Source organism: Electrophorus electricus, chromosome 8 (genome assembly GCF_041902795.1).
Source record: "Electrophorus electricus isolate QZ-2024a chromosome 8, ASM4190279v1, whole genome shotgun sequence".
NCBI lineage: Eukaryota > Metazoa > Chordata > Actinopteri > Gymnotiformes > Gymnotidae > Electrophorus > Electrophorus electricus.
Window position 1 is genome coordinate 27520001 of NC_137504.1, and position 13886 is coordinate 27533886.

General features: G+C 39.3%; 1 protein-coding gene across 2 annotated transcripts in view; it reads left to right on the forward strand.

Annotated features, from left to right (window-relative positions):
- The window catches only part of myo1hb (myosin IHb), a 19151-nt gene extending 5939 nt beyond the window's left edge, over positions 1-13212 (forward strand). Inside the window, exons 2-32 of one of the 2 annotated variants that reach the window (XM_027020031.3) lie at positions 36-197; positions 1156-1271; positions 1498-1696; positions 1928-2008; positions 2080-2259; positions 2424-2522; positions 2615-2728; positions 2871-2942; positions 3325-3444; positions 3569-3636; positions 4056-4161; positions 4599-4679; positions 5141-5232; positions 5472-5566; positions 5689-5735; positions 5903-5983; positions 6269-6374; positions 6737-6854; positions 7154-7267; positions 7347-7423; positions 7768-7836; positions 7956-8040; positions 8428-8590; positions 9533-9616; positions 9870-9963; positions 10276-10331; positions 10589-10724; positions 11144-11214; positions 11452-11549; positions 11922-12021; positions 12149-13212. In XM_027020031.3, the coding sequence (XP_026875832.2) occupies positions 36-197; positions 1156-1271; positions 1498-1696; positions 1928-2008; positions 2080-2259; positions 2424-2522; positions 2615-2728; positions 2871-2942; positions 3325-3444; positions 3569-3636; positions 4056-4161; positions 4599-4679; positions 5141-5232; positions 5472-5566; positions 5689-5735; positions 5903-5983; positions 6269-6374; positions 6737-6854; positions 7154-7267; positions 7347-7423; positions 7768-7836; positions 7956-8040; positions 8428-8590; positions 9533-9616; positions 9870-9963; positions 10276-10331; positions 10589-10724; positions 11144-11214; positions 11452-11549; positions 11922-12021; positions 12149-12175 (3111 nt within the window). In that variant the 3' untranslated portion in view covers positions 12176-13212. The remainder of the gene's footprint in view (positions 1-35; positions 198-1155; positions 1272-1497; positions 1697-1927; positions 2009-2079; positions 2260-2423; positions 2523-2614; positions 2729-2870; positions 2943-3324; positions 3445-3568; positions 3637-4055; positions 4162-4598; positions 4680-5140; positions 5233-5471; positions 5567-5688; positions 5736-5902; positions 5984-6268; positions 6375-6736; positions 6855-7153; positions 7268-7346; positions 7424-7767; positions 7837-7955; positions 8041-8427; positions 8591-9532; positions 9617-9869; positions 9964-10275; positions 10332-10588; positions 10725-11143; positions 11215-11451; positions 11550-11921; positions 12022-12148) is intronic. The other variant, XM_081718667.1, reaches the window with a different exon arrangement.
- Positions 13213-13886: the final 674 nt, after the last annotated feature.

The window sequence follows — 13886 nt, forward strand, 5'->3', positions numbered from 1 at the left end:
GAAGGACTGAGGAAGGAGCATTATTTCTGCCACAGAGCTTGGAGGAGAGGTGCAATCGGATCCTGAGAGACATGGAGTGTTCATTGACAGCTCGAGACCGTGTGGGCATCCAGGACTTTGTGCTGCTGGACACCTACACCAGTGAGACAGCTTTCCTGGACAATCTGAAGAAACGCTTCAACGAAAATCTCATATATGTAAGTCGTCCCTCCACTAAATACTAATAGTACTATACCTCAGTGCTAACATGACTGCAAGATATAAAACATTTATACACACTACTACATAACATGAAAGCTATTTATACCCTACTACATAATATAAAACATTTATAAACATTACTACATAATGTAAAAGCTACATACAACCTACTACATTATATAAAACTTTTATACACACTACTCCATAATGTAAAAGCTGCATACCCACTACAACTACATAATATAAAATATTTATACATAATATAAATCCTTTATACATACTACTACATAATATCAATCCTTTATTCACATGACTACATAATAGATAACCTTTATATACACTATTACTACAAAAAATACAACTTTTTTTTCACATTGCTTCTACATAATATCAAAACCGATATATAAAACCTTTATACACTGGCTGGAATGGGTAAATATATAATCTCCGAGATCATCCTGACACAGGGTTGGATGGGTAAATGTCATCACTGAGGTCATCCTAACACTTTGATTGGATGGGGAAATGTCATCTATGAGCTCATCCTGGGTTTCGAGGCAGAGAGGTCAGCACAGATTCAGCAGTAGATAAATCAGATAAGTAGGGTTCATTGGCACAGTTGTATGGATCACTGAACAGAGCAACTGGGTGAAATTGTTCTCACAGGTTTTCATTTCCCTTCTAAGAGACAGGACAGAATTAACACCTACAGTGAATAGAATTAATACCTACAGTAATTCATGTACACCTACATTGATACATTAAGATCGACAGTAATGAATTAATGCTAACTTTGTCTATTTGTTTACATCGAGACTTTTATTCTTTATTTCTTTATTGTTGTTGAAAGAGAGGCTGAAACCAACATTATGGGCCTTCTGATCACTTTAAAGTTTTTTGGTTGCCTTATGATGACATATAAGGTCTGTTACTGCCTGCCCTTCTTTCTGTTAGACCTACATCGGTACCCTCCTGGTCTCTGTTAACCCTTATAAGGAGCTGGGCATCTATACTAAGAAGCAGATGGACATTTACATGGGAGTCAACTTTTTTGAGCTGCCACCTCATATGTAAGTTTTATATATATATATATATATATATATATATATGTGTGTGTGTAATTTAGGCTATATCTGATTTCCTTTAATAGCAGCTTCTTATATGTCAGAGCTCAGTTTTCAAACTAGATGTTTTCTTTGAGTTGTACATGTAGGCTTGAGACACGTGCTGTTGCCAGGGTTTCATGCGCATTATCACGGCACGCGGTGCCTCTCGTCTCCCTTCTGCCTCCTCTAGCTTTGCACTGGCTGATAACGTCTACCGCACCATGACCAGCGAGAGCAGCAGCCACTTCATCCTCATCTCCGGGGAGAGTGGTGCTGGAAAAACAGAGGCATCCAAAAAGGTCCTTCAGTTCTACGCAGTCAGTTGCCCCAGCACCAGGCTGCTGGACAGTGTACGGGATCGACTCCTTCTCTCCAACCCCGTGCTGGAGGTCAGGCAACCTAAGTGTGCCAACACTCTATTACATTAATCTACACCCAGTATGTACTGCACACACAGCAGAACTTCCATCCAACTTTAAAGGCTCAAACAGCTTAGTGTGTTAGAGAGGACGTGTCACGAGTTGTGAACATTTGAAGGTCAATTAAGCGGAAATGGTGCCACCACACCCTTTGTTTTTTTCTCCCTTTTTCTTAGTTTTTAAAAACATTTTTTATGACAGGCTTTTGGGAATGCCAAAACGCTGAAGAATGACAACTCTAGCCGTTTTGGAAAGTACATGGATATTCAGTTCAACTACCAGGTAATGGAAGGTTTCAGACTTAGGTCATTCTAGTCTAGTCCCTCATGAGTAAACACACAAGTTTCCCACAGGGCGCCGCCGTTGGTGGGCACATCCTGAGTTACCTGCTTGAGAAGTCCAGGGTGGTCCACCAGAATCGTGGTGAGAGGAACTTCCACATCTTCTATCAGCTGCTTGAAGGAGCAGAGGAGGATCTTCTGCGCTGGCTTGGTCTGGAGCAAAACTCTCAGAAATATGCATACCTGATTCAGGTATGTGTTAGTGTTTTGTTGTTTTTTCTTTCCTCCATAAAATACTAATCCTCATTTAAAGTGTCCAGTTTTATTCAAACATTTCACATGTGTTTTCAACACCCAACTGAAAGTTTTTGCGCATGTTGTTTTTGTGTGCGGGGGTTGTTTTTGTATTTTTCCAGGGAGCATGTGCCAAAGTGAACTCGATTCATGACAAGAGTGACTGGAAAACCGTGCAGAAAGCTCTGTCAGTTATTGACTTTAGTGAGAAGGATATTGAGGTACCCGCTAGTGCCATAAATTGTACAGCACAATACTGCACTCAAAGGGAAATCGATGAATAACATTTTTTCCCCTCTGTCTTCTTCTATAGCATTTGTTTTCAATTATCGCCAGTGTCCTCCATATTGGAAATGTTCAGTTTGAGGCCGGTTCCCGGGGTTATGCCACGCTCAACAGCAATGAAGAGATACGTTGGCTTTCTAAGGCAAGATAAACTTGCTTTATCAAGTTTTTGATGATGGATGATACCAGACTACATTTTACAACAAATCAAAGACAAACCCTACTTTCTTTCTTTCTTTCTTTCTTTCTTTCTTTCTTTCTTTCTTTCTTTCTTTCTTCTGCAGTTGTTGGAGCTCCCTGCCCACGTGCTGCGGGAGGGTTTGACTCACAGAAAGATTGAGGCCAAAGCCGAAGAGGTAGTGCAGAGCAATCTGGATCCCTTCATCGCACTGTCTCCACTTTAGTACTGAGCCCATGACACATGAACAAAACTGATGTCTGAAACTGACATGAAATAGAAACCTGCACCATCAAATAAAAAATGTCAGTTACCTATTTGGAAACGTTTTGTGGCAGTGTTTTTCAGTCTTAGTCCTCCTACACACTTAGCGCCCCATACACTGCACATCTGACTTCTTCAGATCTACTCAGCCTCATGAGGTAGTTCCAAAGAGCTGATAGGTGTTTCAGAGCAGGGGAACTGTTCTCCGAGTGCCTCTGAGGACTTATAATCGGACTGTACATCTGCAGAAGTTAATCTTGGTGTGTTTTAAATTTTCTTGCATGAACTGTTTGCAGGTGCTGAGCCCCTTCACTGTTGATCACGCAAGATATGCCAGGGATGCCCTAGCCAAAGCCATCTATGGCCGCACTTTTACATGGCTGGTCAATAAAATCAATGCGTCTTTAGCCAACAAGGCATGTTTCTTTAATCTGGTATCCAAGCAACAGAGATCTGAGCATTAACACATTGAACTTGACCTTAAAGAAAGAATTTGATGATTGATTAAATGCTCACAGAAATATCATTATCCTGTTACAGGACTTAACCAGGAAGACAGTGATAGGCCTTCTTGACATCTATGGATTTGAAGTGTTCGATGTCAACAGGTAAAAACTGTATTTTACATTGATCAGATGCCTTAAAAAGTGACAAATCAAACGCATTTTTATTTTAAAAAATATGTCACACAGAAAGCTATGCAAAGGGGGTTAATTGAGTTTGGAAATGGAAAAATATCATAATCATGATCTTAGAATGTCAGAACAGGCCCTGTGGACACATTTGAGGTGCTGGCTTTTCTCTTTCATTATATCCTCTGATGGGGGTCATTACAAACCTACACAGGCTTTTATTTAAAAAAAAAAAAAAAAAAAAAGAAAATCAAGATCCGTTTACCAACGTGGATAATCAGTTCATAATTTTCTCACAGTAACAAATTCATTGTAGCTGCACTATTTAAGAATATTTGTTGTTCTCTAAAATCGTTGGTTGGTTTGTTGACTTTGCTGGTTTCATGTCCAATCAGTTTTGAGCAGTTCTGCATAAATTATTGCAACGAAAAACTCCAGCAGCTCTTCATCCAGCTCACCATCAAATCAGAGCAGGAGGAGTATGAGCTGGAGGGCATCGAGGTGATTACACATACCTGAACTTTCACCAACATGCTTGTGTCTTCACTTGGTTATGTACCACCCTCCTATGACCATATTCATTCCTCTAGTTTATTTCTGGCACTGTACTGTATAAATGGCACTCCATCATCCTTTTCAATAAAAAACCCAATATTGAATTACGCAGTCATTATAGGTCCAGCTGAAAGTAAACTGACTGTGCTGTACAAGTTCAGGCCTACAGAATAAAAGTCCTGCTATGATTTAATAGCAGCCCATTTAAATTTCACTGTTTAATTCACTCTTCTGGCTTGAGTTGAGTAGCAACTTCTAATGGTTGGAATGAAACTCTGGGGAGGATTTATTATCAGTAGTAGCACGGGGTATTACTATCATCAGTATTAGCACCTTGATCTGTGATTCTGTTTTCTTTCTCACACACAATTGCTTGGGGCCAGTGGGAGCCAGTGGCATATTTCAACAACAAAATCATCTGTGACCTGGTGGAAGAGAAACACAGAGGAATCATTGCAGTGCTGGTAAGAAAGACACATACATACACAGTCCAATCATCAGAATCAGAAGCAGAAACAAATGCACAATTAGAATCAAAATATGAATTGAAATCAAAATTAAAAATCAGAATAAAAATCAGGGACACAATCAACATCAGAAACAAAATCAAAATCGGCAACAATTAGAAACTGAATGAGAAACAGACGTGTTCACTTGCACATATTCTCCCATATCTCAGACATGTATTCATTCATACATTTTCACTCATACCTTAGACATCAATAATTCCATTAAACAAAAATACAAAAGGTTACACAAGTAGAAGAACCCCCAGCTGCCAGTGGGAGACACAGAAAGGAGGCAGTAAAACTAAAACTCCTAGAGTGACTCCTCAGTAAGAGAATCTCTGAGCCCTCAATTCTGTGACTACAATTCACAAGTCCCTCTCTGACAGACATTTATGTTTGATTGATTTCTGATGCAGGATGAGGAGTGTTTGCGTCCAGGAGGGGCCACTGATCTCACTTTCCTGGAGAAGTTAGAGGAAAAGCTACCTGGACATCCTCATTTCATCACGTGAGTCATGCGTCACTGACTCCTCCTGTTCAGTGTCAAACACTCACATACATGTCTGCCTTAAACTTCATGTGAATGCCTGGCCAATAGGTAATTTGCAGAAGCTTTGTAACATCAGCACTATAGGCACACCATTGTAGTGTAAAACAACTGAAACAGTCCTTCATGAGTCTTAGATTCTCTCCCTCATACACTGAAGTTTATCCTGAAGCAAAATGCAACATATTTCTGATGTATAGACACAAGTTGGCTGACCAGAAGACCCGGAAGACCCTGGGCCGAGGGGACTTCCGCCTTGTACACTATGCTGGGGAGGTCACTTACAGTGTGACTGGTAAGAGGGGACCTGCTCAACTTCCTTTCCCTTACCCTCTCATTATTAGCTGACATACTGGGAAAACATGCTCAGTAAGGATGATGGATTGTCCTTTAACTATAGTTGCTTTCTTTTGTTAGGATTTCTTGACAAGAATAATGATCTCCTTTACAGGAACATCAAAGATGTAAGTGTACAACCTCTACAGCTTTCTATATTAATGAGCGATTTGTTTACTAGGGATTCATGTCTTTGGAAAACCATGCTCTTTGATTTGTGAATAATCTTTGATGGTGATATCTGACATCTGAATGCATAATTAGGAAGTGAACTCTACTGATGTGTCATATTCAGGTTATGCGGCAGTCTAAAAACACCATCATACAGCAGTGCTTCCCAGCTGCAGAACCCGACAACAAAAAAAGGCCTGAAACGGTAGAAAAAAACAAGAGCATTCAAACATGGTGTTTTAACTACTGTATTTTACATTAGCAAACCTAAAGAGCATAAATCGCATTCTCAAACTTTAATCAAACTAGGATGGACAGTTAATGCAGTGATTTTGAGCATAAATATCTATACTACCATACAACAAAAGCCCCAGTAACACTGGGGGTTAATATAGTGTCTCTTGCTTGTATCAAAAGACTGAAGATTTTATTGTGTTTTAAATGTTAAATGCACAGTAATGAGAGACATATTGTGTTTATGGTGATACAGGTGGCTACCCAGTTTAAGAACAGCCTGGCAGGCCTGACCGAGATTCTTATGTCCAAGGAGCCGTGGTATGTGCGCTGCCTGAAACCCAACGACAGCAAGCAGCCAGGTGAGGCTTCACTCCCCAGCCAGGTAAGCCTTTATGTCTCCAGCCAGGTTAGAATTTACCTCCCCAGCCTGGTGAGACTTCACTTCCCAGCCAGGAAAGGCTTCAGCCCCCATCTAGGTAAGGATGGACCTCCCCAGCCAGGTGAGGCCAAGTGAGGCTTCAGTCCAAAGCCAGGTGAGACTTCATTCACCAGTCAGGTGATGCTCCAGTTCCCTGCCAAGTGAGGCTTCAGTCCAAAGCCAGGTGAGGCTTTCATTCTAGGACAGTGACCCCCCCTTCCATTATCCCAGTGCTGACAGTGATCCCTCCCCCCATTGTTGCCATAGTGACAATGACTCCCCTCCTTCATCCCTGTGCTACAGGCCACTTTGATGACAATATGGTGAGGCACCAGATCAAGTACCTGGGCCTGATGGAACATCTGAGAGTGAGGCGGGCTGGCTTTGCCTACCGCAGGAGATACGAGGTCTTCCTGAAAAGGTGCAGTCCTGACTCCCACTCCATACTCTGCAGCAGTATGTTAATATTAGCAAGGAGTGGCTAGACTGGAAATTGCAGCTGAAGACTCTGAACAAGAGTGTCTGCCAAATACATAAATGTAAATTGATCAAATGATAATTATTCATATTTGTTTTGCAACTGCTAAATGAGCAGCTAGTTAAACAGTATAGCTCTTAACAGGTGGAGATAAAATGTGAAACATTTCTGCATATGCCTGAATGTGGCAAATGAAGGAGTGCTGGCTGCACTATTAACACCTACTTTGACTGTGCGGACAGGTATAAGGCTCTGTGTCCAGACACGTGGCCCAACTGGAAAGGGACACCAGCTGAAGGTGTGAAATGCCTCGTTGAACACCTTGGCTACAAACCCCATGAGTACAAGATGGGCAGGTACGGCACTGTCCCCTGCTACCTCCTCCATCTGTACAGCTGCCAGCTTCTGATTGACTCCTTCTTCTTGTTTATTAAGGACCAAAATCTTTATTCGCCATCCACGGACACTGTTTGCCACTGAAGATGCCTTTGACATCTGTAGGCATGAGCTAGGTAAGACATCAGAATCACACTGATGGTGTTACATTGACAGTAAGGCATCAGTGTTACATTGATTTTGGTATAGGGTCTTTTTTCCAATGTTGAAGTTTTTAGGCCAGTGATTCAGTTCATTACGGCAGATGGCAAAGCAGCATTTATTTCTATACTGCCAAAAGACAAGGTATTTTGTCAGGCTGCCTTCCCTTGACTGCAGTGACACCTAAAGGTAGCAGTTGGTATAGTCAGAAAGCAGAAACACTGTTTATTTCTGGTGTTATCTATGTATGTATGTATGTATGTATGTATGTATGTATGTATGTATGTATGTATGTATGTATGTATGTATGTATTTACAGCTACTCGAATTCAAGCCAAATACAAAGGCTACAAGGTAAAGGGAGACTACCTCAGGCAGAGAGAAGCAGGTATTAAACCAGTATGCATCTTATGCTTTTAATCTTTTAATATAACACAGTTACAATGGAAATACTAAATCATGGCATCACTTTCAAAAGTCTTTTTCTGTCTGCCTCTGTGACTTTAGCTACTAAAATTGAAGCTTGCTGGAGAGGTCTTCGGGCCAGAAGAGAGCGGGAAAGAAGGGCGTGGGCTACCAGAGTCATTAAGAAGTAGGAACAGCTCAAACACACTGCCAGAACCAATCAATACCTTCAATATAAACACACAGCCCGAAAGGGCCAATCAACACCTCTAATACAACATCGGGCAGATCTGACTAAACAAACAAACAAACAAACAAAAAAACAGCTCCTCTGAGAGCCAGAACAGAATGTTTTACAAATGAACAATTGTTTTTATAATGGATATATAAATTCTTTATTATTGACATATTAATAATATTATTGTCTAATCTCATAATCAAATATCTAATGGGAAAAAAATTATGCAATCAGAGATTGTTTGAGATGATCCGCCCACATTAACACTTACAACTTAATTCTAACTTATTTTTGTAAATAATTCTATTCACCATAATGTTTATTAAATTCTCACAGGTTTATCAAAGGCTTCACAAACAGGAATCAACCAGTTAGCATGGACAACTCTGAGTATCTGGCCTTCGTACGTCAAAGCTACCTCATGCGCCTCAAAGGCAACCTTCCCACATCTGTGCTGGACAAACGGAGCTGGCTAACACCCCCACCTGTCATGCAGGAGGTAGAGCTTTCATTTGATACTTCTTAAACCCTTGGTCATGACCTAAACTGGGTGGGGAATGTGTGTGGGATGGGTTGACACATTATTAGGAAGGTGCAATAAATCTATAATGAGTGTCACTCTACTTTTAAGGTTTAAATAGCACTACTGATGTGGGAAAGTCGCCTTTTACGTTTACATTTGTGGTTTTCAAGTACAAGCACCAATATTCAGCATTGTATATACAACAGTGTTGTGTGTAAATGTCTGTTTCCTGAATGACTAAGTGAAAAGGAAAACAAGCAAGCAAACAAACAAACAACAAGCAACTCAGGATGTGTCCAACTCTTATTATATTAATAAACTATGCTATCTGGGTGTCAAGTGCTGTTCAGACAGACTTGGGCTGTTAGCAGGTTGGTGCGCCTACTGTGATGACACTGTGTGGCTGTAAACGCAGCATAATGCTCACCATAATGCTCACTACAGGAAGCAAACCCTGTCCCTCACCCTTAGTCAGACACTTTACAAATGTTCACTGTTTACAGGTTCAACTATTCAGTTAATAGCCCCAGTCTTTATATAGCAGATTTATATGTATACTGTCAGTACTATATATATCTTTTATTGGATCATAAGTAATGTTTTAATCTTATTGTTTTTACATAATTTTTGCCTTTTCATTTTCTTCTATTAAGAATATACAAAATATTCATTATTAGTAACAAATAACCTTTTTATTTTATGGACATTATTATTGGACTTTGTCACATTGGGTACCAGCGTTGTCTGGATCTTTTTCCATTGGGTCTTTGAGTTAAAATGTTTAAGAACCTAGACTATAGTAACACTATAAATATTGATCAGAAGGAGCATGCCATTGGGCTTCTGCCAGGATTGTGAGGACATTGGTAGCAGGTAAGAAATGGACTGGAATAATGGAACTGCTGGGGATTTTTACAGGCCTCTGCGCTCCTGCAGAAACTCCATAAGCGGTACTTGGTGCGGAGGTACATGCAAGGGATCACACTGGAAAGGAAAGCACAGGTACTACTGTCCATAATGACTTCCAGTTGTCTGCGCAGTAACTAATAACAGATGTGTTTCTTGAACAAGTTCTGTTGTAAACACTATAGTAAAATACTTGTGAAGTGTATGCATGCATGATTTGTAATGTAAATGAGATACAATCAATGGGTAAAAATCAATCAATCAATACAAATTAGGTAATGTGCATATAATATGTAATTCTTATAAATTACATTATAGAAATATGGATTGTATTTCATTTTGTTTTCAGCTGCGAATCAAAGCACTAACCAGTGACATATTCAAAGGCAAGAAGGAGAGCTATCCCCAGAGTGTGCCCCAGCCTTTCGCTAACACCAGGCTCAGTAAGAACTTGCTGATGTGATGGTGGCAAAAAATTATTTTGATTTTGAAAGCAAAATGCAAGTTTAAAGTGTTCTATATTAATGCACATATTTTACTGAAACACATTAGAAGGGAATCCCATTCTTAAATTTTAGATCAGGTTTGTCTTTGATTAAGACTCAATAACACTGAAATGTTCTATTTTGTTGGTTTACACTTATAAACGATTATAACAGGTACTCTGGAATCCTCCATGGGTCCTACTGAAGTGGCCCAGGCTTTCGCTATCAATATTCTATTATTCATGTGCACTTTTGTCATGTTATCTACAGATGAGCAGGACATGAACATGCGTGTGCTACAGCTGATGGGCTCTGAAAGTATCAAGGTAACAGAAGCTAATGTCTGTCTAACTCAGTTAATACCTGCACTTAAACATTAAAACTTAAACATGAATTGTGCTGAAAACTCAGGAAATTAGTCATTATTACCCTGAAGGGTTGAATTGTCCTGAATATTGTAAACCTTTAGAGAAAGAATCTTAACAATGATATCAATTTGTCTCATATTCTACGCCTACAGTGTTTCTATAAGTGTCCTGGGGAGAGTGTGAAAATTCCTCGTCTTGTCTTCTTCCACCCTCAGTACAGTGTTCCAGTGATAAAATACGACAGAAACGGATTCCGCCCTCGATATCGTGTGCTTATTTTCACTCAGAAAGCTGCTTACTTAGTGGAGGAGGCCAAGATCAAGCAGAGAGTGGAATACACCTCACTGAAAGGTGACTATAGTGATTAACACACCTTAATACCCTAGTGTAGAAGTTAATGCTACTTTTCCTAAAGTTTTCTTCAGGATCAATAAACTTCTATCTATCTATCTATCTATCTATCTATCTATCTATCTATCTATCTATCTATCTATCTATCTATCTATCTATCTATCTATCTATCTATCTATCTATCTATCTATCTATCTATCTATCTATCTACCTACCTACCTACCTACCTACCTACCTACCTAGTACTATTCTGTCCCATCAAAGTTACTCCAACAATGTCAGTGAGTCTAGAAAAGTTCTTGGATGTTTTAGATTTCACTCACTTAAATTTGCTAATTATTCAGTTAACATTGCATTTATGTACAGAAGAAAGCTTTATTGATATGGCATCTTGAGAACCATCAAAGTCAATTTTACAGGTGTATCTGTCAGCAATCTGAGTGATGATTTCCTGATTCTCCATGTCACATGTGAAGACATCAAGCAAAAAGTAAGAGAACCCCTAGTGTGTGAGCATATTTATAAAATGCTAGTTTTTCACCCTCCATCAGCATATAGGATATGTTTGCATATGTTTGTTTGCCAAGTTCAAAATCATATCAGTACTGACTTCATCAAATGTTGTCTGTGTAAGATACACAAACAGTTTCAACTGAAGGTTGAAATTCAGTCAGATTTGTTCTTGTTTTGTTCCTGACAGAATATGCATAGTTGCTTTGTCTTTCAGGGGGATCTGGTCCTACAGTGCAATTATCTTTTTGAGGCTTTGACCCAGCTGTGTGTGGTGATGAAAAACCGCAACCTGGTCAAAGTGGTTCAAGGAAGGTGAGAGAGTGTTTCCTAAGTCCAAATAGTTTCTTCAAAAATATTGCTTATAGGGATAATATTGTTTTTAAATTATAAAATAAAAAGACAGAGAATGGTCACAATGAGCCAGTTGTGGACCATGGACCAAAGCTGTGTTTTCCAAACTTTTCCTTAAGTATTTTCCTGTGTTATCTTTAGTGAGTGTCCATTTCACATGAAAATCCACTTGAAAGACTAGATTGGGTTTAAAAGCAAACCACTTCATTGGTGAATCATCTGAACCTGTAACTTTTGCAGTGTGAATCATCTGAACCTGTACCTTTTGCAGTGTGAACTGTTTGAACCTGTACATTTTAAAGTGTGAATCATTTGAACCTGTACCTCTTGCAGTGTGAGGTTTGACATCCAGCCAGGCAGAGAAGGCGTGGTGGATTTTAAGAGCAGCAGTGAATTTATGGTGTACAGGGCAAAGAATGGACACCTGATGGTGGTGAGTGTGTCCGAGCACAGCTGGCCACTACACCACTATCCCAGACTCTTAGCCACATGTACAGTCTATTTAGAATTTAGTCACTGCAGGTCATGCATTTTATTTTTCCTCTTTTTTTCAATTGCAGGAATCTGCTCGGACAAAATCTCGATGACCCCTGAACAATGGATGTTTGACCAGGCTGTAAACTGATTGACTTAGTGCACCTACTATTATACTGTAGATGATGAGAATACTGGATTGTGGATGTAGAAAGGAAATGCAGAGACAAGACACCTCTCTCTTTCCTAACACTACCACATCACAAACTATCTCAGACTCATACTTATAAAGGTAAAATTACTTGCTCAATTACTTGCTCTACAGTACAATGGATTTTCAATTACATTTCAAACAGCTGTTTTCTGTGTTCATAAACTATACATATTCCATGAGTCATGGTGGAAACAGACTTAGATATTAAGATGCACAGTACTGTAATGCTTACAGAAGGCACAGTGAAAATGTATGCTTATAAACTAAACTTATAAACTAAAAATTGGAAGTGTTTGCTTAGCCCCCTTGACATTAAACTGCCTGTGGATGTTTCCTGTTTGGGTATAATAATTTACTGAACTGCATTAATGTGGCCAAAAAAAGGTCATTAAGATTTTCATAGTACAAAAACATGGTCTTATCATAAAAAGTGCCTATATTCGATTTAGAGGTATGTGAATTTAAATGGAAGTCAGTGCTGTTGTATTGTCCACAGGTCCATGCTTACAAATAAAATCATTTCATAGAACTTTGAAAATCAATGTATAAACAGCATAGTTTATCTTTTTTTACTTTTTAGATTCTCCTCTAAGAAATCAGTAACTCACACTATACTTTGATTCTTAAATGTATGCTGAACAGAATATGAAATAATAATAAATGTGTACAAATATTATTGTACAACAAATAATTGCTCAATCTTACCACAACAGCAAAATAACATCTGATTTAAAGTACACTTTCATATGCACAAAACACTTTGTGATTCAGATGTGATTCACCATGTGTGCATTCCATTCCAATGATTGTCACAGGAAATAAATGAACTCCACAAAGAAAAATTTTAAGTGTCAGTAAGTGTTTGAATGTCCAGTGTACAATGCTGAGGCGCAAGTCTGGTTTTTGCCTCTGCTAAAACTGGAAAGGGCTGCAATATTTGAGATATTAAAATGTGCTACAGTACATGCATTGCTTTATTTATTTAACACATATTTTGTGTTTCATGACAGTAAACACTATTACAATTTGCATTAAGTTAGTAGCTACAAAACAAGCTATAATAATTAGGCCATACAATACATATATAAAGACATTTTGAGGTGACTAACGTTTGAAGTAAAATTCCCCACTCAGTCTTCGGGTGGTCCTCTACCAGAGGCCTAGGAGCTTGCGAGTCCTAAGCGAGTCCTAAGTCCTAAGTAGTATCTTAGCTGTTCCCAGGACTGCACTCTTCTAGAACAAGATTTCAGATGTTGTTCCTGGGATCTTTTGGCACCATTCTCCCAGTTTGGGAGTTACAGCCCCTATGCTCCAATTACCAAATCCATCACTACGGCCCTTTTCTGTTGTTTATCCACCACTGCTATGTCTGGTTGGTTAGCTATTACAATTTTATCAGTCTGGATCTGGAAGTCTAGCTCACTCATTCTCCACCAACTTCAGGGGTGTGTCCCACTTCGACCTTGGAATGTCCAGCCCGTATTTGGCACAGATGTTTCTGTATACAATTCCAGCCACTTGGTTATGGTGTTCCATGTATGCTCTGCCTACGAGCATCTTCCATTCCACTGTTATGTGTTGGAATGTCTCAGGGGCATCTTTGCACAGCC